General features: G+C 42.7%; 1 protein-coding gene across 5 annotated transcripts in view; it reads right to left on the minus strand.

Moving 5' to 3' along the window:
- Positions 1-1,119: 1,119 nt before the first annotated feature.
- Positions 1,120-24,195, minus strand: part of LOC127925104 (NLR family CARD domain-containing protein 3-like) — a 46,724-nt gene continuing 23,648 nt past the window's right edge. For 4 of the 5 annotated variants that reach the window (XM_052509906.1, XM_052509904.1, XM_052509905.1 and 1 more), the window contains exons 7-8: positions 4,168-5,938; positions 1,120-1,309 (exon numbers count right to left, since the gene is read on the minus strand). In XM_052509906.1, coding sequence (XP_052365866.1) covers positions 1,120-1,309; positions 4,168-5,938 — 1,961 coding nt within the window. Of the gene's footprint in view, positions 1,310-3,708; positions 3,882-4,167; positions 5,939-24,195 lie in introns of all 5 variants that reach the window. The other variant, XM_052509908.1, reaches the window with a different exon arrangement.

The raw sequence follows: 24,195 nt of genomic DNA on the forward strand, positions 1-24,195 counted from the left end.
GTGTATATATCCCTGTGTTCCCCTGGTGTATATATCCCTGGTGTATATATCCCTGGTGTATATATCCCTGGTGTATATATCCCTGGTGTATATATCCCTGGTGTATATATCCCTGGTGTATATATCCCTGCTGTATATATCCCTGTGTTTCCTGGTGTATTTATCCCTGGTGTATATATCCCTGGTGTATATATCCCTGGTGTATTTATCCATGGTGTATATATCCCTGGTGTATTTATCCCTGGTGTATTTATCCCTGGTGTATATATCCCTGCTGTATTTATCCCTGGTGTATATATCCCTGCTGTATATATCCCTGGTGTATATGTCCCTGTGTTCCCTGGTGTATTTATCCCTGTGTTCCCCTGGTGTATTTATCCCTGTGTTCCTGGTGTATATATCCCTGGTGTATATATCCCTGGTGTATATATCCCTGGTGTATATATCCCTGGTGTATATATCCCTGGTGTATATATCCCTGGTGTATATATCCCTGGTGTATATATCCCTGGTGTATATATCCCTGTGTTTACCTGGTGTATATATCCCTGGTGTATATATCCCTGGTGTATATATCCCTGGTGTATATATCCCTGGTGTATATATCCCTGGTGTATTTATCCCTGTGTTCCCTGGTGTATTTATCCCTGTGTTCCCTGGTTTATATATCCCTGGTGTATATATCCCTGGTGTATATATCCCTGTGTTTCCCTGGTGTATATGTCCCTGTGTTTCCTGTTTCTCTGTACCAGTTTGTCTTGTATGTTTATCAAGCCAACCAGCGTTTTCTCTACTCCTGCTTCTATTTGTTCCTCCCGGTTTTTTGTCCCTTGTTTTCTGGACTCTGTACCCGCCTGCCTGACCATTCTGCCTGTCCTCTAGTCTGCCTGACCAGTCTGCCTGTCCTGACCTCTAGCCTGCCTTACCATTCTGCCTGTCCTGACCTCTAGTCTGCCTGACCATTCTGCCTGTCCTGACCTCTAGCCTGCCTGACCATTCTGTGGAGCAAAGCACCACATTTAAAACTGTAAGCTTCACTGTCCAAACACATATGGTGTGGACTATGTGTGTCTGGTAAACACATGTGGATCTGGTGAACAGTTATCACTTGTTGACCAACTACAGGAATACTGACCTCAGAGTCTCCAGTTTACAGTGGGGATTCCCCAGTCCAGCAGAGAGCAGCTTCACTCCTGAATCCTTCAGGTCATTGTTACTCAGATCCAGCTCTCTCAGGTGTGAGGGTTTTGACTCCAGAGCTGAGACCAGAGAAGCACAGCCTTCCTCTGTGACTCCACAGCCTGACAGCCTGCAAAGAGTCAAATCATATTTAAATCACACTGATATTGTTTGGTGGTGAAAATAGTGGCAGTTTATTTTTTCAACATATTCAGATATATCAGTGTCCTGAAACCTTCCATATCTATTAATAAATGAACGAATATATCATTCTTAGAAATGAAATTAGAAATTATTAGAAATTACAAATGAGAAATTATTAGAAATGGCAAATTATCCAAGTATTGCTTGAAGATAGAAAGATGCAAATTAACAAATATGTGAGTAGACTGACCAGACCAGTTTAAAAAGCAATATCAGTCAGAAGACAGACAGTGAGGTATCAGATTTAGATTGTATTGAGTATATAGTCCACACCATATCTATTTAGACAGTGAGGAATCAGATTTATATTGTATTGAGTATACAGTCCACACCATATCTATTTAGACAGTGAGGTATCAGATTTAGATTGTATTGAGTATACAGTCCACACCATATCTATTTAGACAGTGAGGTATCAGATTTAGATTGTATTGAGTATACAGTCCACACCATATCTATTTAGACAGTGAGGAATCAGATTTATATTGTATTGAGTATACAGTCCACACCATATCTATTTAGACAGTGAGTATCAGATTTAGATTGTATTGAGTATACAGTCCACACCATATCTATTTAGACAGTGAGGAATCAGATTTAGATTGTATTGAGTATACAGTCCACACCATATCTATTTAGACAGTAAGGTATCAGATTTAGATTGTATTGAGTATACAGTCCACACCATATCTATTTAGACAGTGAGGTATCAGATTTAGATTGTATTGAGTATACAGTCCACACCATATATATTTAGACAGTGAGGTATCAGATTTAGATTGTATTGAGTATACAGTCCACACCATATCTATTTAGACAGTGAGGTATCAGATTTAGATTGTATTGAGTATACAGTCCACACCATATCTATTTAGACAGTGAGGTATCAGATTTAGATTGTATTGAGTATACAGTCCACACCATATTTATTTAGACAGTGAGGTATCAGATTTAGATTGTATTGAGTATACAGTCCACACCATATCTATTTAGACAGTGAGGAATCAGATTTAGATTGTATTGAGTCTACAGTCCACACCATATCTATTTTGACAGTGAAGCTAACATTTTAAATGTGTCTCTGTACTCCAACATTTTGGATTTCAGATCAAATGTTTCATATGAGGTGACAGTCTATAATGTCCCCTTTTATTTGAGGGTATTTTAATACATATCTGTTTCACCATTTAGAAAAAAAAACAATTTATGTTTCCAGTCTCCCCATTTGAAGAAGTCTTAAGTATTCTGACCAATTCACTCATAGTGTATTAAAATAGTCAAAAATGTAGTTTTTGTCGTAAACTCGTTGGTTGCATTTGCAGTTTGTTTTGGTTGTGTTTTTGGTTGTGTTTTTGGTTGTGTTTTGCCCAATAATAAAATGGTGGATGTGGAGTACTTTTCTGTCTAAGAGAGTAGATAACATAATAATAATAATAATAAATTAAACCTGACAGAGACTACAAGAAAACATGCTAACCTCTCACCATTACCAATAACAGAGACTACAACAAAACATGCTAACCTCTCACCATTACCAATAACAGAGGCTACAACAAAACATGCTAACCTCTCACCATTACTAATAACAGAGACTACAACAAAACATGCTAACCTCTCACCATTACCAATAACAGAGGCTACAACAAAACATGCTAACCTCTCACCATTACCAATAACAGAGACTACAGCAAAACATGCAAACCTCTCACCATTACCAATAACAGAGACTACAACAAAACATGCTAACCTCTCACCATTACCAATAACAGAGACTACAACAAAACATGCTAACCTCTCACCATTACCAATAACAGAGACTACAACAAAACATGCTAACCTCTCACCATTACCAATAACAGAGGATACAACACAACATGCTAACCTCACATTATTACCAATAACAGAGTCATTACCAACAGAGGGGGTGTGATAATTGTGCCTCTGTAACTTTCTCATTCATCATTATTCTCGATTCATTACTGATGATTCATAATCATAGTAGCATCCACATGAATGTAGAAGTGTTCAGAAACATATTCTATTCTTACTGACAATACAAGTGAAGTGACTCCAAAATGACAGGACATTATTCACCATTCAGTTTCTATTAGGAAAACATCTACAACACAACCAAGACAAACTGCAAATTAATTCAACAAGTTAGTAGAATCACAAGCTTGATGTAATCACTGCAGGCATGGAATATGGGACCAAATACTAAACGTATGACTACTTTAATACACTATAAGTGAATATAACCGAATAATTACTTTTCAAATGGGAGAACTACATACATAAAGTGCTTTCATATCTGATAATACTGACCTCAGAGTCTCCAGTTTACAGTGGGGATTCCCAGTCCAGCAGAGAGCAGCTTCACTCCTAAATCCTTCAGGTCATTGTTACTCAGGTCCAGCTCTCTCAGGTGTGAGGGGTTTGACCTCAGAGCTGAGACCAGAGAAGCACAGCCTTCCTCTGTGACTCCACAGCCTGACAGCCTGACAAAGAGATCATCATGACTTCACAAACACACTGTTAATTTAACACCAGTAGTGTAGAAGGACAATGGTAGATGCATTTGGTTTATTCTCCCAAACAACATATAGATTCATCTTCTATTTCCTAGAATTGTATGGTCATATTGTTATACTAATGTGAAAATCAATGACTTTATTCAATATGTTTTTCAATATAATATTATATACATATTATAATATATATTTTTCTCTAAACTGAATATTTCTTCCTGATGATTAGTTCTTATATGTTATTTTATTTACTCACAGAGCAGCTCTGGAGGCTTTGACCACTGGCAGCAGCCTCAGAAGACCTTCCTCTGATCTGGAGTACTTCTTCAGGTCAAACACATCCAGCTCCTTTTCTGAAGTCAGCAACACAAAGACCAGAGCTGACCACTGTGCAGGTGATAGGTTGGGTTTTGAGAGACTTCCTGATCTCAGGTAGCTTTGGATCTCCTCCACTAGAGAATGGTCATTCAGTTCATTCAGACAGTGGAACAGATTGATGCACCTCTCTGGAGAGGGATTCTCCCTGATCTTCTCCTTGATGTACTTGACTGTTTCTTCATGGCTCTGTGAGCTGCTTCCTGACTTTGTCAGTAGACCTCGTAAGTGCTTCTGGTTGGACTCCAGTGAGAGGCCCAGAAGGAAGCGGAGGAAAAGGTCCAGGTTTCCCGTCTCACTTTGTAAGGCTTTATCCACAGCACTCCTGTAGAAAGTAACTTCAGGCTCGTTGTTTGTTTGCAGTTTGTCCATTAGATTCTCATTGTTGTTGATGAATGAGAGGAACACATATACAGCAGCCAGAAACTCCTGAATGCTCAGATGAACAAAGCAGTACACCTTGTTCTGGTACAGCACACATTCCTCTTTAAAGAGCTGTGTGCACAATCCTGAGTACACTGAGGCTTCATTGACATCAATGCCAGCCTCTTTCAGGTCTTCTTCATAGAAAATCAGATTGCCCTTCACAAGCTGTTGAAAAGCCAGTTTTCCCAGTGACAGAATGCTCTCTTTATTCCAGTGTGGACCTGTCTCTTCTTTCCCAAGATACTTTTCGTTCTTCTGTTTGGTATGAAACTCCACAAGGTGTGTGTACATCTCAGTCAGAGTCTTGGGCATCTCTTCTCTCTTATGTTTCAGCATGTGTTCAAGGACTGTTGCAGAAATCCAACAGAAGACTGGAATGTGGCACATGATGTGGAGGCTCCTTGATGTCTTTATTTGTGAGATGATTCTGCTGGCCAGGTCCTCATCACTGAATCTCTTCCTGAAGTACTCCTCCTTCTGTGGGTCATTGAACCCTCGTACCTCTGTCACCTGGTCAACACACCCTGAAGGGATCTTATTGGCTGCTGCAGGTCGGGTGGTTATCCAGATGAGAGCAGAGGGAAGCAGATTTCCCTTGATGAGATTTGTCAGCAGAACATCCACTGAGGTTGACTCTGTGACGTCCCAACAGATCTTGTTCTTCTGGAAGTCTAGGGGCAGTCGGCACTCATCCAGACCATCAAAGATGAACAGAACTGTGTACTTGTCATAGTTGGAGATTCCTGATTGTTTGGTTTCCATTGAGAAGTGATGAAGAAGTTCAATGAAAGTGTGTTTGTCCCCTTTCATCAAATTCAGCTCCCGAAAAGGGAATGAAAACACAAATTGGACATCCTGATTTGCTTTTCCTTCAGCCCAGTCCAGAATGAACTTCTGCACAGAGACTGTTTTTCCAATGCCAGCGACTCCCTTTGTCAGCACAGTTCTGATAAGTTTGTCTTGTCCAGTTAAGGGTTTGAAGATGTCGTTACATTTGATTGCAGTCTCTGGTCTTGCTTGTTTCCTGGTTGTTGTCTCAATCTGTCTCAGCTCATGTTCATTATTGACCTCTCCTGTTCCACCCTCTGTGATGTAAAGCTCTGTGTAGATCTTATTGAGAAGTGTTGGGTTTCCTTGTTTAGCGATCCCCTCAAATACACATTGAAACTTCTTCTTTAGATTAGATTTCAGTTCACGTTGGCAAATCACAGCAAGCTCATCTGAATCTAGAAATAACACAGAGGATATTAATATTACGTCTGTTATAATGTCTACAGTATTGTAGGACTGTTATAAAGTTGTACATTATAATAATTTATTCTCTTAACTGACTGTATAAATGTGTAAATGTTTTCATAATGCATTACAGACTGGTGTGACTGATTATATTATTGGTATTATTGATGGTATTATTAATGTTGTCTCTCTCTCTAAATGAATCACCAACACATCCCTGCTGCTACTTGATGAGGTCCCTTGGTGTTGTTTTAAGGATGCTACAATATCATTGAGTTACACAGCTACTTTAGCACAACACAACACAACACAACACAACACAACACAACACAACACAACACAACACAACACATCCCAGCCGCTACTTGATGAGGTCACTAGGTGTTGGTTTGAGAACATGAAATATACTTATTCATGTGACTTTAGAGGGTGGAGGGCGTAGACCAGAAGGTAATGGTTATAGGAGGAAGGTATATAGTGAAGGGTCTACACCAGAAGGTAATGGTTATAGGAGGAAGGTATATAGTGGAGGGTGTAGACCAGAAGGTAATGGTTATAGGAGGTAGGTATATAGTGGAGGGTCTACACCAGAAGGTAATGGTTATAGGAGGAAGGTATATAGTGGAGGGTCTACACCAGAAGGTAATGGGTATCTGTAGGAGGAAGGTATATAGTGGAGGGTCTACACCAGAAGGTAATGGGTATAGGAGAAAGGTATATAGTAGAGGGTCTACACCAGAAGGTAATGGGTATAGGAGGAAGGTATATAGTGGAGGGTGTAGACCAGAAGGTAATGGTTATAGGAGGTAGGTATATAGTGGAGGGTCTACACCAGAAGGTAATGGTTATAGGAGGAAGGTATATAGTGGAGGGTCTACACCAGAAGGTAATGGGTATCTGTAGGAGGAAGGTATATAGTGGAGGGTCTACACCAGAAGGTAATGGGTATAGGAGAAAGGTATATAGTAGAGGGTCTACACCAGAAGTTAATGGGTATCTGTAGGAGGAAGGTATATAGTGGTGGGTCTACACCAGAAGGTAATGGTTATAGGAGGAAGGTATATAGTGGAGGGTCTACACCAGAAGGTAATGGTTATAGGAGGAAGGTATATAGTGGAGGGTCTACACCAGAAGGTAATGGTTATAGGAGGAAGGTATATAGTAGAGGGTCTACACCAGAAGGTAATGGGTATAGGAGGAAGGTATATAGTGGAGGGTCTACACCAGAAGGTAATGGTTATAGGAGGAAGGTATATAGTGGAGGGTGTACACCAGAAGGTAATGGGTATAGGAGGAAGGTATATAGTGGAGGGTCTACACCAGAAGGTAATGGGTATAGGAGGAAGGTATATAGTGGAGGGTCTACACCAGAAGGTAATGGGTATAGGAGGAAGGTATATAGTGGAGGGTCTACACCATAAGGTAATGGTTATAGGAGGAAGGTATATAGTGGAGGTTCTACACCAGAAGGTAATGGGTATCTGTAGGAGGAAGGTATATAGTGGAGGGTCTACACCAGAAGGTAATGGTTATAGGAGGAAGGTATATAGTGGAGGTTCTACACCAGAAGGTAATGGTTATAGGAGGAAGGTATATAGTGGAGGGTCTACACCAGAAGGTAATGGGTATAGGAGGAAGGTATATAGTGGAGGGTCTACACCATAAGGTAATGGTTATAGGAGGAAGGTATATAGTGGAGGTTCTACACCAGAAGGTAATGGTTATAGGAGGAAGGTATATAGTGGAGGGTCTACACCATAAGGTAATGGTTATAGGAGGAAGGTATATAGTGGAGGTTTACACCAGAAGTTAATGGTTATAGGAGGAAGGTATATAGTGGAGGGTCTACACTAGAAGGTAATGGGTATCTGTAGGAGGAGGATATAGTGGAGGGTCTACACCAGAAGTTAATGGGTATCTGTAGGAGGAAGGTATATAGTGGTGGGTCTACACCAGAAGGTAATGGTTATAGGAGGAAGGTATATAGTGGAGGGTCTACACCAGAAGGTAATGGTTATAGGAGGAAGGTATATAGTGGAGGGTCTACACCAGAAGGTAATGGTTATAGGAGGAAGGTATATAGTGGAGGGTCTACACCAGAAGGTAATGGTTATAGGAGGAAGGTATATAGTGGAGGGTCTACACCAGAAGGTAATGGGTATAGGAGGAAGGTATATAGTGGAGGGTCTACACCAGAAGGTAATGGGTATCTGTAGGAGGAAGGTATATAGTGGAGGGTCTACACCAGAAGGTAATGGGTATAGGAGAAAGGTATATAGTAGAGGGTCTACACCAGAAGGTAATGGGTATAGGAGGAAGGTATATAGTGGAGGGTCTACACCAGAAGGTAATGGTTATAGGAGGAAGGTATATAGTGGAGGGTCTACACCAGAAGGTAATGGTTATAGGAGGAAGGTATATAGTGGAGGGTCTACACCAGAAGGTAATGGTTATAGGAGGAAGGTATATAGTGGAGGGTCTACACCAGAAGGTAATGGGTATCTGTAGGAGGAAGGTATATAGCAGAGTGTCTACACCAGAAGTTAATGGTTATAGGAGGAATGTATATAGTGGAGGGTCTACACCAGAAGGTAATGGGTATCTGTAGGAGGAAGGTATATAGTGGAGGGTCTACACCAGAAGTTAATGGTTATAGGAGGAAGGTATATAGTGGAGGGTCTACACCAGAAGGTAATGGGTATCTGTAGGAGGAAGGTATATGGTGGAGGGTCTACACCAGAAGGTAATGGTTATAGGAGGAAGGTATATAGTGGAGGGTCTACACTAGAAGGTAATGGTTATAGGAGGAAGGTATATAGTGGAGGGTCTACACCAGAAGGTAATGGTTATAGGAGGAAGGTATATAGTGGAGGGTCTACACCAGAAGGTAATGTTTATAGGAGGAAGGTATATGGTGGAGGGTCTACACCAGAAGGTAATGGTTATAGGAGGAAGGTATATAGTGGAGGGTCTACACTAGAAGGTAATGGGTATCTGTAGGAGGAGGATATAGTGGAGGGTCTACACCAGAAGTTAATGGGTATCTGTAGGAGGAAGGTATATAGTGGTGGGTCTACACCAGAAGTTAATGGTTAGAGGAGGAAGGTATATAGTGGAGGGTCTACACCAGAAGGTAATGTTTATAGGAGGAAGGTATATAGTGGAGGGTCTACACCAGCAGGTAATGGTTATAGGAGGAAGGTATATAGTGGAGGGTCTACACCAGCAGGTAATGGGTATCTGTATGAGGAGGGTATATAGTGGAGGGTCTACACCAGAAGTTAATGGGTATCTGTAGGAGGAAGGTATATAATGGAGGGTCTACACCAGAAGGTAATGGTTATAGGAGGAAGGTATATAGTGGAGGGTCTACACCAGAAATGTAATGGTTATAGGAGGAAGGTATATAGTGGAGGGTGTACACCAGAAGGTAATGGGTATAGGAGGAAGGTATATAGTGGAGGGTCTACACCAGAAGGTAATGGGTATCTGTAGGAGGAAGGTATATAGTGGAGGGTCTACACCAGAAGGTAATGGGTATAGGAGAAAGGTATATAGTGGAGGGTCTACACCAGAAGGTAATGGGTATAGGAGGAAGGTATATAGTGGAGGGTCTACACCAGAAGGTAATGGTTATAGGAGGAAGGTATATAGTGGAGGGTCTACACCAGAAGGTAATGGTTATAGGAGGAAGGTATATAGTGGAGGGTCTACACCAGAAGGTAATGGTTATAGGAGGAAGGTATATAGTGGAGGGTCTACACCAGAAGGTAATGGGTATCTGTAGGAGGAAGGTATATAGCAGAGTGTCTACACCAGAAGTTAATGGTTATAGGAGGAATGTATATAGTGGAGGGTCTACACCAGAAGGTAATGGGTATCTGTAGGAGGAAGGTATATAGTGGAGGGTCTACACCAGAAGTTAATGGTTATAGGAGGAAGGTATATAGTGGAGGGTCTACACTAGAAGGTAATGGGTATCTGTAGGAGGAGGATATAGTGGAGGGTCTACACCAGAAGTTAATGGGTATCTGTAGGAGGAAGGTATATAGTGGTGGGTCTACACCAGAAGGTAATGGTTATAGGAGGAAGGTATATAGTGGAGGGTCTACACCAGAAGGTAATGGTTATAGGAGGAAGGTATATAGTGGAGGGTCTACACCAGAAGGTAATGGTTATAGGAGGAAGGTATATTCTGGAGGGTCTACACCAGAAGTTAATGGTTATAGGAGGAAGGTATATAGTGGAGGGTCTACACCAGAAGGTACTGGTTATAGGAGGAAGGTATATAGTGGAGGTCTACACCAGAATGTAATGGTTATAGGAGGAAGGTATATAGTGGAGGGTCTACACCAGAAGGTAATGGTTATAGGAGGAAGGTATATAGTGGAGGGTCTACACCAGAAGGTAATGGTTATAGGAGGAAGGTATATAGTGGAGGGTCTACACCAGAAGGTAATGGTTATAGGAGGAAGGTATATTCTGGAGGGTCTACACCAGAAGGTAATGGTTATAGGAGGAAGGTATATAGTGGAGGGTCTACACCAGAAGGTAATGGTTATAGGAGGAAGGTATATAGTGGAGGGTCTACACCAGAAGGTAATGGTTATAGGAGGAAGGTATATTCTGGAGGGTCTACACCAGAAGGTAATGGTTATAGGAGGAAGGTATATAGTGGAGGGTGTACACCAGAAGTTAATGGTTAGAGGAGGAAGGTATATAGTGGAGGGTCTACACCAGAAGGTAATGTTTATAGGAGGAAGGTATATAGTGGAGGGTCTACACCAGCAGGTAATGGTTATAGGAGGAAGGTATATAGTGGAGGGTCTACACCAGCAGGTAATGGGTATCTGTATGAGGAGGGTATATAGTGGAGGGTCTACACCAGAAGTTAATGGGTATCTGTAGGAGGAAGGTATATAATGGAGGGTCTACACCAGAAGGTAATGGTTATAGGAGGAAGGTATATAGTGGAGGTGTACACCAGAAGGTAATGGGTATAGGAGGAAGGTATATAGTGGAGGGTCTACACCAGAAGGTAATGGGTATCTGTAGGAGGAAGGTATATAGTGGAGGGTCTACACCAGAAGGTAATGGGTATAGGAGAAAGGTATATAGTGGAGGGTCTACACCAGAAGGTAATGGGTATAGGAGGAAGGTATATAGTGGAGGGTCTACACCAGAAGGTAATGGTTATAGGAGGAAGGTATATAGTGGAGGGTCTACACCAGAAGGTAATGGTTATAGGAGGAAGGTATATAGTGGAGGGTCTACACCAGAAGGTAATGGTTATAGGAGGAAGGTATATAGTGGAGGGTCTACACCAGAAGGTAATGGTTATAGGAGGAAGGTATATAGTGGAGGGTCTACACCAGAAGGTAATGGTTATAGGAGGAAGGTATATAGTGGAGGGTCTACACCAGAAGGTAATGGGTATCTGTAGGAGGAAGGTATATAGCAGAGTGTCTACACCAGAAGTTAATGGTTATAGGAGGAATGTATATAGTGGAGGGTCTACACCAGAAGGTAATGGGTATCTGTAGGAGGAAGGTATATAGTGGAGGGTCTACACCAGAAGTTAATGGTTATAGGAGGAAGGTATATAGTGGAGGGTCTACACTAGAAGGTAATGGGTATCTGTAGGAGGAGGATATAGTGGAGGGTCTACACCAGAAGTGAATGGGTATCTGTAGGAGGAAGGTATATAGTGGTGGGTCTACACCAGAAGGTAATGGTTATAGGAGGAAGGTATATAGTGGAGGGTCTACACCAGAAGGTAATGGTTATAGGAGGAAGGTATATAGTGGAGGGTCTACACCAGAAGGTAATGGTTATATGAGGAAGGTATATTCTGGAGGGTCTACACCAGAAGTTAATGGTTATAGGAGGAAGGTATATAGTGGAGGGTCTACACCAGAAGGTACTGGTTATAGGAGGAAGGTATATAGTGGAGGGTCTACACCAGAATGTAATGGTTATAGGAGGAAGGTATATAGTGGAGGGTCTACACCAGAAGGTAATGGTTATAGGAGGAAGGTATATAGTGGAGGGTCTACACCAGAAGGTAATGGTTATAGGAGGAAGGTATATAGTGGAGGGTCTACACCAGAAGGTAATGGTTATAGGAGGAAGGTATATAGTGGAGGGTCTACACCAGAAGGTAATGGTTATAGGAGGAAGGTATATTCTGGAGGGTCTACACCAGAAGGTAATGGTTATAGGAGGAAGGTATATAGTGGAGGGTCTACACCAGAAGGTAATGGTTATAGGAGGAAGGTATATAGTGGAGGGTCTACACCAGAAGGTAATGGTTATAGGAGGAAGGTATATTCTGGAGGGTCTACACCAGAAGGTAATGGTTATAGAAGGTATATAGTGGAGGGTGTACACCAGAAGTTAATGGTTAGAGGAGGAAGGTATATAGTGGAGGGTCTACACCAGAAGGTAATGTTTATAGGAGGAAGGTATATAGTGGAGGGTCTACACCAGCAGGTAATGGTTATAGGAGGAAGGTATATAGTGGAGGTCTACACCAGCAGGTAATGGGTATCTGTATGAGGAGGGTATATAGTGGAGGGTCTACACCAGAAGTTAATGGGTATCTGTAGGAGGAAGGTATATAATGGAGGGTCTACACCAGAAGGTAATGGTTATAGGAGGAAGGTATATAGTGGAGGGTCTACACCAGAAATGTAATGGTTATAGGAGGAAGGTATATAGTGGAGGGTGTACACCAGAAGGTAATGGGTATAGGAGGAAGGTATATAGTGGAGGGTCTACACCAGAAGGTAATGGGTATCTGTAGGAGGAAGGTATATAGTGGAGGGTCTACACCAGAAGGTAATGGGTATAGGAGAAAGGTATATAGTGGAGGGTCTACACCAGAAGGTAATGGGTATAGGAGGAAGGTATATAGTGGAGGGTCTACACCAGAAGGTAATGGTTATAGGAGGAAGGTATATAGTGGAGGGTCTACACCAGAAGGTAATGGTTATAGGAGGAAGGTATATAGCAGAGGGTCTACACCAGAAGGTAATGGTTATAGGAGGAAGGTATATAGTGGAGGGTCTACACTAGAAGGTAATGGGTATCTGTAGGAGGAGGATATAGTGGAGGGTCTACACCAGAAGTTAATGGGTATCTGTAGGAGGAAGGTATATAGTGGTGGGTCTACACCAGAAGGTAATGGTTATAGGAGGAAGGTATATAGTGGAGGGTCTACACCAGAAGGTAATGGTTATAGGAGGAAGGTATATTCTGGAGGGTCTACACCAGAAGTTAATGGTTATAGGAGGAAGGTATATAGTGGAGGGTCTACACCAGAAGGTACTGGTTATAGGAGGAAGGTATATAGTGGAGGGTCTACACCAGAATGTAATGGTTATAGGAGGAAGGTATATAGTGGAGGGTCTACACCAGAAGGTAATGGTTATAGGAGGAAGGTATATAGTGGAGGGTCTACACTAGAAGGTAATGGTTATAGGAGGAAGGTATATAGTGGAGGGTCTACACCAGAAGGTAATGGTTATAGGAGGAAGGTATATAGTGGAGGGTCTACACCAGAAGGTAATGGTTATAAGAGGAAGGTATATAGTGGAGGGTGTACACCAGAAGGTAATGGGTATAGGAGGAAGGTATATAGTGGAGGGTCTACACCAGAAGGTAATGGGTATCTGTAGGAGGAAGGTATATAGTGGAGGTGTACACCAGAAGGTAATGGGTATAGGAGGAAGGTATATAGTGGAGGGTCGACACCAGAAGGTAATGGTTATAGGAGGAAGGTATATAGTGAAGGGTCTACACCAGAAGGTAATGGGTATCTGAAGGAGGAAGGTATATAGTGGAGGGTCTACACCAGAAGGTAATGGTTATAGGAAGAAGGTATATAGTGGAGGGTGTAGACCAGAAGGTAATGGTTATAGGAGGTAGGTATATAGTGGAGGGTCTACACCAGAAGGTAATGGTTATAGGAGGAAGGTATATAGTGGAGGGTCTACACCAGAAGGTAATGGGTATCTGTAGGAGGAAGGTATATAGTGGAGGGTCTACACCAGAAGGTAATGGGTATAGGAGAAAGGTATATAGTAGAGGGTCTACACCAGAAGCTAATGGGTATAGGAGGAAGGTATATAGTGGAGGGTCTACACCAGAAGGTAATGGTTATAGGAGGAAGGTATATAGTGGAGGGTCTACACCAGAAGGTAATGGTTATAGGAGGAAGGTATATAGTGGAGGGTCTACACCAGAAGGTAATGGTTATAGGAGGAAGGTATATAGTGAAGGGTCTACACCAGAAGGTAATGGGTATCTGAAGGAGGAAGGTATATATTGGAGGGTCTACACCAGAAGGTAATGGTTATAGGAGGAAGGTATATAGTGGAGGGTGTAGACCAGAAGGTAATGGTTATAGGAGGTAGGTATATAGTGGAGGGTCTACACCAGAAGGTAATGGTTATAGGAGGAAGGTATATGGTGGAGGGTTTACACCAGAAGTTAATGGTTATAGGAGGAAGGTATATAGTGGAGGGTCTACACTAGAAGGTAATGGTATCTGTAGGAGGAGGATATAGTGGAGGGTCTACACCAGAAGTTAATGGTATCTGTAGGAGGAAGGTATATAGTGGTGGGTCTACACCAGAAGGTAATGGTTATAGGAGGAAGGTATATAGTGGAGGGTCTACACCAGAAGGTAATGGTTATAGGAGGAAGGTATATAGTGGAGGGTCTACACCAGAAGGTAATGGTTATAGGAGGAAGGTATATTCTGGAGGGTCTACACCAGAAGGTAATGGTTATAGGAGGAAGGTATATAGTGGAGGGTGTACACCAGAAGGTAATGGGTATAGGAGGAAGGTATATAGTGGAGGGTCTACACCAGAAGGTAATGGGTATCTGTAGGAGGAAGGTATATAGTGGAGGGTCTACACCAGAAGGTAATGGGTATAGGAGAAAGGTATATAGTAGAGGGTCTACACCAGAAGGTAATGGGTATAGGAGGAAGGTATATAGTGGAGGGTCTACACCAGAAGGTAATGGTTATAGGAGGAAGGTATATAGTGGAGGGTCTACACCAGAAGGTAATGGTTATAGGAGGAAGGTATATAGTGGAGGGTCTACACCAGAAGGTAATGGTTATAGGAGGAAGGTATATAGTGGAGGGTCTACACCAGAAGGTAATGGGTATCTGTAGGAGGAAGGTATATAGCAGAGTGTCTACACCAGAAGTTAATGGTTATAGGAGGAATGTATATAGTGGAGGGTCTACACCAGAAGGTAATGGGTATCTGTAGGAGGAAGGTATATAGTGGAGGGTCTACACCAGAAGTTAATGGTTATAGGAGGAAGGTATATAGTGGAGGGTCTACAGAAGGCAATGGGTATCTGTAGGAGGAAGGTATATGGTGGAGGGTCTACACCAGAAGGTAATGGTTATAGGAGGAAGGTATATAGTGGAGGGTCTACACCAGAAGGTAATGGTTATAGGAGGAAGGTATATAGTGGAGGGTCTACACCAGAAGGTAATGGTTATAGGAGGAAGGTATATTCTGGAGGGTCTACACCAGAAGGTAATGGTTATAGGAGGAAGGTATATAGTGGAGGGTCTACACCAGAAGGTAATGGTTATAGGAGGAAGGTATATAGTGGAGGGTCTACACCAGAAGGTAATGGTTATAGGAGGAAGGTATATTCTGGAGGGTCTACACCAGAAGGTAATGGTTATAGGAGGAAGGTATATAGTGGAGGGTGTACACCAGAAGTTAATGGTTAGAGGAGGAAGGTATATAGTGGAGGGTCTACACCAGAAGGTAATGGTTATAGGAGGAATGTATATAGTGGAGGGTCTACACCAGAAGGTAATGGGTATCTGTAGGAGGAAGGTATATAGTGGAGGGTCTACACCAGAAGTTAATGGTTATAGGAGGAAGGTATATAGTGGAGGTCTACACTAGAAGGTAATGGGTATCTGTAGGAGGAGGATATAGTGGAGGGTCTACACCAGAAGTTAATGGGTATCTGTAGGAGGAAGGTATATAGTGGTGGGTCTACACCAGAAGGTAATGGTTATAGGAGGAAGGTATATAGTGGAGGGTCTACACCAGAAGGTAATGGTTATAGGAGGAAGGTATATAGTGGAGGGTCTACACCAGAAGGTAATGGTTATAGGAGGAAGGTATATTCTGGAGGGTCTACACCAGAAGTTAATGGTTATAGGAGGAAGGTATATAGTGGAGGGTCTACACCAGAAGGTAATGGTTATAGGAGGAAGGTATATAGTGGAGGGTCTACACCAGAATGTAATGGTTATAGGAGGAAGGTATATAGTGGAGGGTCTACACCAGAAGGTAATGGTTATAGGAGGAAGGTATATAGTGGAGGGTCTACACCAGAAGGTAATGGTTATAGGAGGAAGGTATATAGTGGAGGGTCTACACCAGAAGGTAATGGTTATAGGAGGAAGGTATATAGTGGAGGGTCTACACTAGAAGGTAATGGTTATAGGAGGAAGGTATATAGTGGAGGGTCTACACCAGAAGGTAATGGTTATAGGAGGAAGGTATAGTGGAGGGTTACACCAGGAGGTAATGGTTATAGGAGGAAGGTGGTGGGGTGTACACCAGAAGGTAATGGGTATAGGAGGAAGGTATATAGTGGAGGGTCTACACCAGAAGGTAATGGGTATCTGTAGGAGGAAGGTATATAGTGGAGGGTGTACAGTGGAGGTGAACCAGTAATGGGTATAGGAGGAAGGTATATAGTGGAGGTCGACACCAGAAGGTAATGGTTATAGGAGGAAGGTATATAGTGGAGGTTCTACACCAGAAGGTAATGGGTATCTGTAGGAGGAAGGTATATAGTGGAGGGTCTACACCAGAAGGTAATGGTTATAGGAGGAAGGTATATAGTGGAGGGTCTACACCAGAAGGTAATGGGTATCTGTAGGAGGAAGGTATATAGTGGAGGGTCTACACCAGAAGGTAATGGTTATCTGTAGGAGGAAGGTATATAGTGGAGGGTCTACACCAGAAGGTAATGGTATCTGTAGGAAGAAGGTATATAGTGGAGGGTCTACACCAGAAGGTAATGGGTATCTGTAGGAGGAAGGTATATAGCAGAGTGTCTACACCAGAAGTTAATGGTTATAGGAGGAATGTATATAGTGGAGGGTCTACACCAGAAGGTAATGGGTATCTGTAGGAGGAAGGTATATAGTGGAGGGTCTACACCAGAAGTTAATGGGTATCTGTAGGAGGAAGGTATATAGTGGTGGGTCTACACCAGAAGGTAATGGTTATAGGAGGAAGGTATATAGTGGAGGGTCTACACCAGAAGGTAATGGTTATAGGAGGAAGGTATATAGTGGAGGGTCTACACCAGAAGGTAATGGTTATAGGAGGAAGGTATATTCTGGAGGGTCTACACCAGAAGTTAATGGTTATAGGAGGAAGGTATATAGTGGAGGGTCTACACCAGAAGGTAATGGTTATAGGAGGAAGGTATATAGTGGAGGGTCTACACCAGAATGTAATGGTTATAGGAGGAAGGTATATAGTGGAGGGTCTACACCAGAATGTAATGGTTATAGGAGGAAGGTATATAGTGGAGGGTCTACACCAGAAGGTAATGGTTATAGGAGGAAGGTATATAGTGGAGGGTCTACACTAGAAGGTAATGGTTATAGGAGGAAGGTATATAGTGGAGGGTCTACACCAGAAGGTAATGGTTATAGGAGGAATGTATATAGTGGAGGGTCTACACCAGAAGGTAATGGTTATAAGAGGAAGGTATATAGTGGAGGGTGTACACCAGAAGGTAATGGGTATAGGAGGAAGGTATATAGTGGAGGGTCTACACCAGAAGGTAATGGGTATCTGTAGGAGGAAGGTATATAGTGGAGGGTGTACACCAGAAGGTAATGGGTATAGGAGGAAGGTATATAGTGGAGGGTCGACACCAGAAGGTAATGGTTATAGGAGGAAGGTATATAGTGGAGGGTCTACACCAGAAGGTAATGGGTATCTGTAGGAGGAAGGTATATAGTGGAGGGTCTACACCAGAAGGTAATGGTTATAGGAGGAAGGTATATAGTGGAGGGTCTACACCAGAAGGTAATGGTTATCTGTAGGAGGAAGGTATATAGTGGAGGGTCTACACCAGAAGGTAATGGTATCTGTAGGAAGAAGGTATATAGTGGAGGGTCTACACCAGATGTTAATGAGTATCTGTAGGAGGAAGGTATATAGTGGGGGTCTACACCAGAAGGTAATGGTTATAGGAGGAAGGTATATAGTGGAGGGTCTACACCAGAAATGTAATGGTTATAGGAGGAAGGTATATAGTGGAGGGTGTACACCAGAAGGTAATGGGTATAGGAGGAAGGTATATAGTGGAGGGTCTACACCAGAAGGTAATGGGTATCTGTAGGAGGAAGGTATATAGTGGAGGGTCTACACCAGAAGGTAATGGGTATAGGAGGTAGGTATATAGTGGAGGGTCTACACCAGAAGGTAATGGTTATAGGAGGAAGGTATATGGTGGAGGGTTTACACCAGAAGTTAATGGTTATAGGAGGAAGGTATATAGTGGAGGGTCTACACTAGAAGGTAATGGGTATCTGTAGGAGGAGGATATAGTGGAGGGTCTACACCAGAAGTTAATGGGTATCTGTAGGAGAGGAAGGTATATAGTGGTGGGTCTACACCAGAAGGTAATGGTTATAGGAGGAAGGTATATAGTGGAGGGTCTACACCAGAAGGTAATGGTTATAGGAGGAAGGTATATAGTGGAGGGTCTACACCAGAAGGTAATGGTTATAGGAGGAAGGTATATTCTGGAGGGTCTACACCAGAAGGTAATGGTTATAGGAGGAAGGTATATAGTGGAGGGTGTACACCAGAAGGTAATGGGTATAGGAGGAAGGTATATAGTGGAGGGTCTACACCAGAAGGTAATGGGTATCTGTAGGAGGAAGGTATATAGTGGAGGGTCTACACCAGAAGGTAATGGGTATAGGAGGAAGGTATATAGTGGAGGGTCTACACCAGAAGGTAATGGGTATAGGAGGAAGGTATATAGTGGAGGGTCTACACCATAAGGTAATGGTTATAGGAGGAAGGTATATAGTGGAGGTTCTACACCAGAAGGTAATGGGTATCTGTAGGAGGAAGGTATATAGTGGAGGGTCTACACCAGAAGGTAATGGTTATAGGAGGAAGGTATATAGTGGAGGGTCTACACCAGAAGGTAATGGTTATCTGTAGGAGGAAGGTATATAGTGGAGGGTCTACACCAGAAGGTAATGGTATCTGTAGGAAGAAGGTATATAGTGGAGGGTCTACACCAGATGTTAATGAGTATCTGTAGGAGGAAGGTATATAGTGGGGGTCTACACCAGAAGGTAATGGTTATAGGAGGAAGGTATATAGTGGAGGGTCTACACCAGAAATGTAATGGTTATAGGAGGAAGGTATATAGTGGAGGGTGTACACCAGAAGGTAATGGGTATAGGAGGAAGGTATATAGTGGAGGGTCTACACCAGAAGGTAATGGTTATAGGAGGAAGGTATATAGTGGAGGTTCTACACCAGAAGGTAATGGGTATAGGAGGAAGGTATATAGTGGAGGGTCTACACCAGAAGGTAATGGGTATAGGAGGAAGGTATATAGTGGAGGGTCTACACCATAAGGTAATGGTTATAGGAGGAAGGTATATAGTGGAGGTTCTACACCAGAAGGTAATGGGTATCTGTAGGAGGAAGGTATATAGTGGAGGGTCTACACCAGAAGGTAATGGTTATAGGAGGAAGGTATATAGTGGAGGTTCTACACCAGAAGGTAATGGTTATAGGAGGAAGGTATATAGTGGAGGGTCTACACCAGAAGGTAATGGTATCTGTAGGAAGAAGGTATATAGTGGAGGGTCTACACCAGATGTTAATGAGTATCTGTAGGAGGAAGGTATATAGTGGGGGTCTACACCAGAAGGTAATGGTTATAGGAGGAAGGTATATAGTGGAGGGTCTACACCAGAAATGTAATGGTTATAGGAGGAAGGTATATAGTGGAGGGTGTACACCAGAAGGTAATGGGTATAGGAGGAAGGTATATAGTGGAGGGTCTACACCAGAAATGTAATGGTTATAGGAGGAAGGTATATAGTGGAGGGTCTACACCAGAAGGTAATGGGTATCTGTAGGAGGAAGGTATATAGTGGAGGGTCTACACCAGAAGGTAATGGGTATAGGAGGTAGGTATATAGTGGAGGGTCTACACCAGAAGGTAATGGTTATAGGAGGAAGGTATATGGTGGAGGGTTTACACCAGAAGTTAATGGTTATAGGAGGAAGGTATATAGTGGAGGGTCTACACTAGAAGGTAATGGGTATCTGTAGGAGGAGGATATAGTGGAGGGTCTACACCAGAAGTTAATGGGTATCTGTAGGAGGAAGGTATATAGTGGTGGGTCTACACCAGAAGGTAATGGTTATAGGAGGAAGGTATATAGTGGAGGGTCTACACCAGAAGGTAATGGTTATAGGAGGAAGGTATATAGTGGAGGGTCTACACCAGAAGGTAATGGTTATAGGAGGAAGGTATATTCTGGAGGGTCTACACCAGAAGGTAATGGTTATAGGAGGAAGGTATATAGTGGAGGGTGTAACCAGAAGGTAATGGGTATAGGAGGAAGGTATATAGTGGAGGGTCTACACCAGAAGGTAATGGGTATCTGTAGGAGGAAGGTATATAGTGGAGGGTCTACACCAGAAGGTAATGGGTATAGGAGAAAGGTATATAGTAGAGGGTCTACACCAGAAGGTAATGGGTATAGGAGGAAGGTATATAGTGGAGGGTCTACACCAGAAGGTAATGGTTATAGGAGGAAGGTATATAGTGGAGGGTCTACACCAGAAGGTAATGGGTATCTGTAGGAGGAAGGTATATAGCAGAGTGTCTACACCAGAAGTTAATGGTTATAGGAGGAATGTATATAGTGGAGGGTCTACACCAGAAGGTAATGGGTATCTGTAGGAGGAAGGTATATAGTGGAGGGTCTACACCAGAAGTTAATGGTTATAGGAGGAAGGTATATAGTGGAGGGTCTACACCAGAAGGCAATGGGTATCTGTAGGAGGAAGGTATATGGTGGAGGGTCTACACCAGAAGGTAATGGTTATAGGAGGAAGGTATATAGTGGAGGGTCTACACTAGAAGGTAATGGTTATAGGAGGAAGGTATATAGTGGAAGGGTCTACACCAGAAGGTAATGGTTATAGGAGGAAGGTATATAGTGGAGGGTCACACCAGAAGGTAATGTTTATAGGAGGAAGGTATATGGTGGAGGGTCTACACCAGAAGGTAATGGTTATAGGAGGAAGGTATATAGTGGAGGGTCTACACTAGAAGGTAATGGGTATCTGTAGGAGGGAGGATATAGTGGAGGGTCTACACCAGAAGTTAATGGGTATCTGTAGGAGGAAGGTATATAGTGGTGGGTCTACACCAGAAGGTAATGGTTATAGGAGGAAGGTATATAGTGGAGGGTCTACACCAGAAGGTAATGGTTATAGGAGGAAGGTATATTCTGGAGGGTCTACACCAGAAGGTAATGGTTATAGGAGGAAGGTATATAGTGGAGGGTCTACACCAGAAGGTAATGGTTATAGGAGGAAGGTATATAGTGGAGGGTCTACACCAGAAGGTAATGGTTATAGGAGGAAGGTATATTCTGGAGGGTCTACACCAGAAGGTAATGGTTATAGGAGGAAGGTATATAGTGGAGGGTGTACACCAGAAGTTAATGGTTAGAGGAGGAAGGTATATAGTGGAGGGTCTACACCAGAAGGTAATGTTTATAGGAGGAAGGTATATAGTGGAGGGTCTACACCAGCAGGTAATGGTTATAGGAGGAAGGTATATAGTGGAGGGTCTACACCAGCAGGTAATGGGTATCTGTATGAGGAGGGTATATAGTGGAGGGTCTACACCAGAAGTTAATGGGTATCTGTAGGAGGAAGGTATATAATGGAGGGTCTACACCAGAAGGTAATGGTTATAGGAGGAAGGTATATAGTGGAGGGTCTACACCAGAAATGTAATGGTTATAGGAGGAAGGTATATGGTGGAGGGTGTACACCAGAAGGTAATGGGTATAGGAGGAAGGTATATAGTGGAGGGTCTACACCAGAAGGTAATGGGTATCTGTAGGAGGAAGGTATATAGTGGAGGGTCTACACCAGAAGGTAATGGTTATAGGAGGAAGGTATATAGTGGAGGGTCTACACCAGAAGGTAATGGTTATAGGAGGAAGGTATATAGTGGAGGGTCTACACCAGAAGGTAATGGTTATAGGAGGAAGGTATATAGTGGAGGGTCTACACCAGAAGGTAATGGTTATAGGAGGAAGGTATATAGTGGAGGGTCTACACCAGAAGGTAATGGTTATAGGAGGAAGGTATATAGTGGAGGGTCTACACCAGAAGGTAATGGGTATCTGTAGGAGGAAGGTATATAGCAGAGTGTCTACACCAGAAGTTAATGGTTATAGGAGGAATGTATATAGTGGAGGGTCTACACCAGAAGGTAATGGGTATCTGTAGGAGGAAGGTATATAGTGGAGGGTCTACACCAGAAGTTAATGGTTATAGGAGGAAGGTATATAGTGGAGGGTCTACACTAGAAGGTAATGGGTATCTGTAGGAGGAGGATATAGTGGAGGGTCTACACCAGAAGTTAATGGGTATCTGTAGGAGGAAGGTATATAGTGGTGGGTCTACACCAGAAGGTAATGGTTATAGGAGGAAGGTATATAGTGGAGGGTCTACACCAGAAGGTAATGGTTATAGGAGGAAGGTATATAGTGGAGGGTCTACACCAGAAGGTAATGGTTATAGGAGGAAGGTATATAGTGGAGAGTCTACACCAGAAGGTAATGGTTATAGGAGGAAGGTATATAGTGGAGGGTCTACACCAGAATGTAATGGTTATAGGAGGAAGGTATATAGTGGAGGGTCTACACCAGAAGGTAATGGTTATAGGAGGAAGGTATATAGTGGAGGGTCTACACTAGAAGGTAATGGTTATAGGAGGAAGGTATATAGTGGAGGGTCTACACCAGAAGGTAATGGTTATAGGAGGAAGGTATATAGTGGAGGGTCTACACCAGAAGGTAATGGTTATAGGAGGAAGGTATATAGTGGAGGGTCTACACCAGAAGGTAATGGGTATAGGAGGAAGGTATATAGTGGAGGGTCTACACCAGAAGGTAATGGGTATAGGAGGAAGGTATATAGTGGAGGGTCTACACCATAAGGTAATGGTTATAGGAGGAAGGTATATAGTGGAGGTTCTACACCAGAAGGTAATGGGTATCTGTAGGAGGAAGGTATATAGTGGAGGGTCTACACCAGAAGGTAATGGTTATAGGAGGAAGGTATATAGTGGAGGTTCTACACCAGAAGGTAATGGTTATAGGAGGAAGGTATATAGTGGAGGGTCTACACCAGAAGGTAATGGGTATCTGTAGGAGGAAGGTATATAGTGGAGGGTCTACACCAGAAGGTAATGGTTATCTGTAGGAGGAAGGTATATAGTGGAGGGTCTACACCAGAAGGTAATGGTATCTGTAGGAAGAAGGTATATAGTGGAGGGTCTACACCAGAAGGTAATGGGTATCTGTAGGAGGAAGGTATATAGCAGAGTGTCTACACCAGAAGTTAATGGTTATAGGAGGAATGTATATAGTGGAGGGTCTACACCAGAAGGTAATGGGTATCTGTAGGAGGAAGGTATATAGTGGAGGGTCTACACCAGAAGTTAATGGTTATAGGAGGAAGGTATATAGTGGAGGGTCTACACTAGAAGGTAATGGGTATCTGTAGGAGGAGGATATAGTGGAGGGTCTACCAGAAGTTAATGGGTATCTGTAGGAGGAAGGTATATAGTGGTGGGTCTACACCAGAAGGTAATGGTTATAGGAGGAAGGTATATAGTGGAGGGTCTACACCAGAAGGTAATGGTTATAGGAGGAAGGTATATAGTGGAGGGTCTACACCAGAAGGTAATGGTTATAGGAGGAAGGTATATTCTGGAGGGTCTACACCAGAAGTTAATGGTTATAGGAGGAAGGTATATAGTGGAGGGTCTACACCAGAAGGTAATGGTTATAGGAGGAAGGTATATAGTGGAGGGTCTACACCAGAATGTAATGGTTATAGGAGGAAGGTATATAGTGGAGGGTCTACACCAGAAG

Source organism: Oncorhynchus keta, unplaced genomic scaffold (assembly GCF_023373465.1).
Source record: "Oncorhynchus keta strain PuntledgeMale-10-30-2019 unplaced genomic scaffold, Oket_V2 Un_contig_5109_pilon_pilon, whole genome shotgun sequence".
NCBI classification, from domain to species: Eukaryota; Metazoa; Chordata; class Actinopteri; order Salmoniformes; family Salmonidae; genus Oncorhynchus; species Oncorhynchus keta.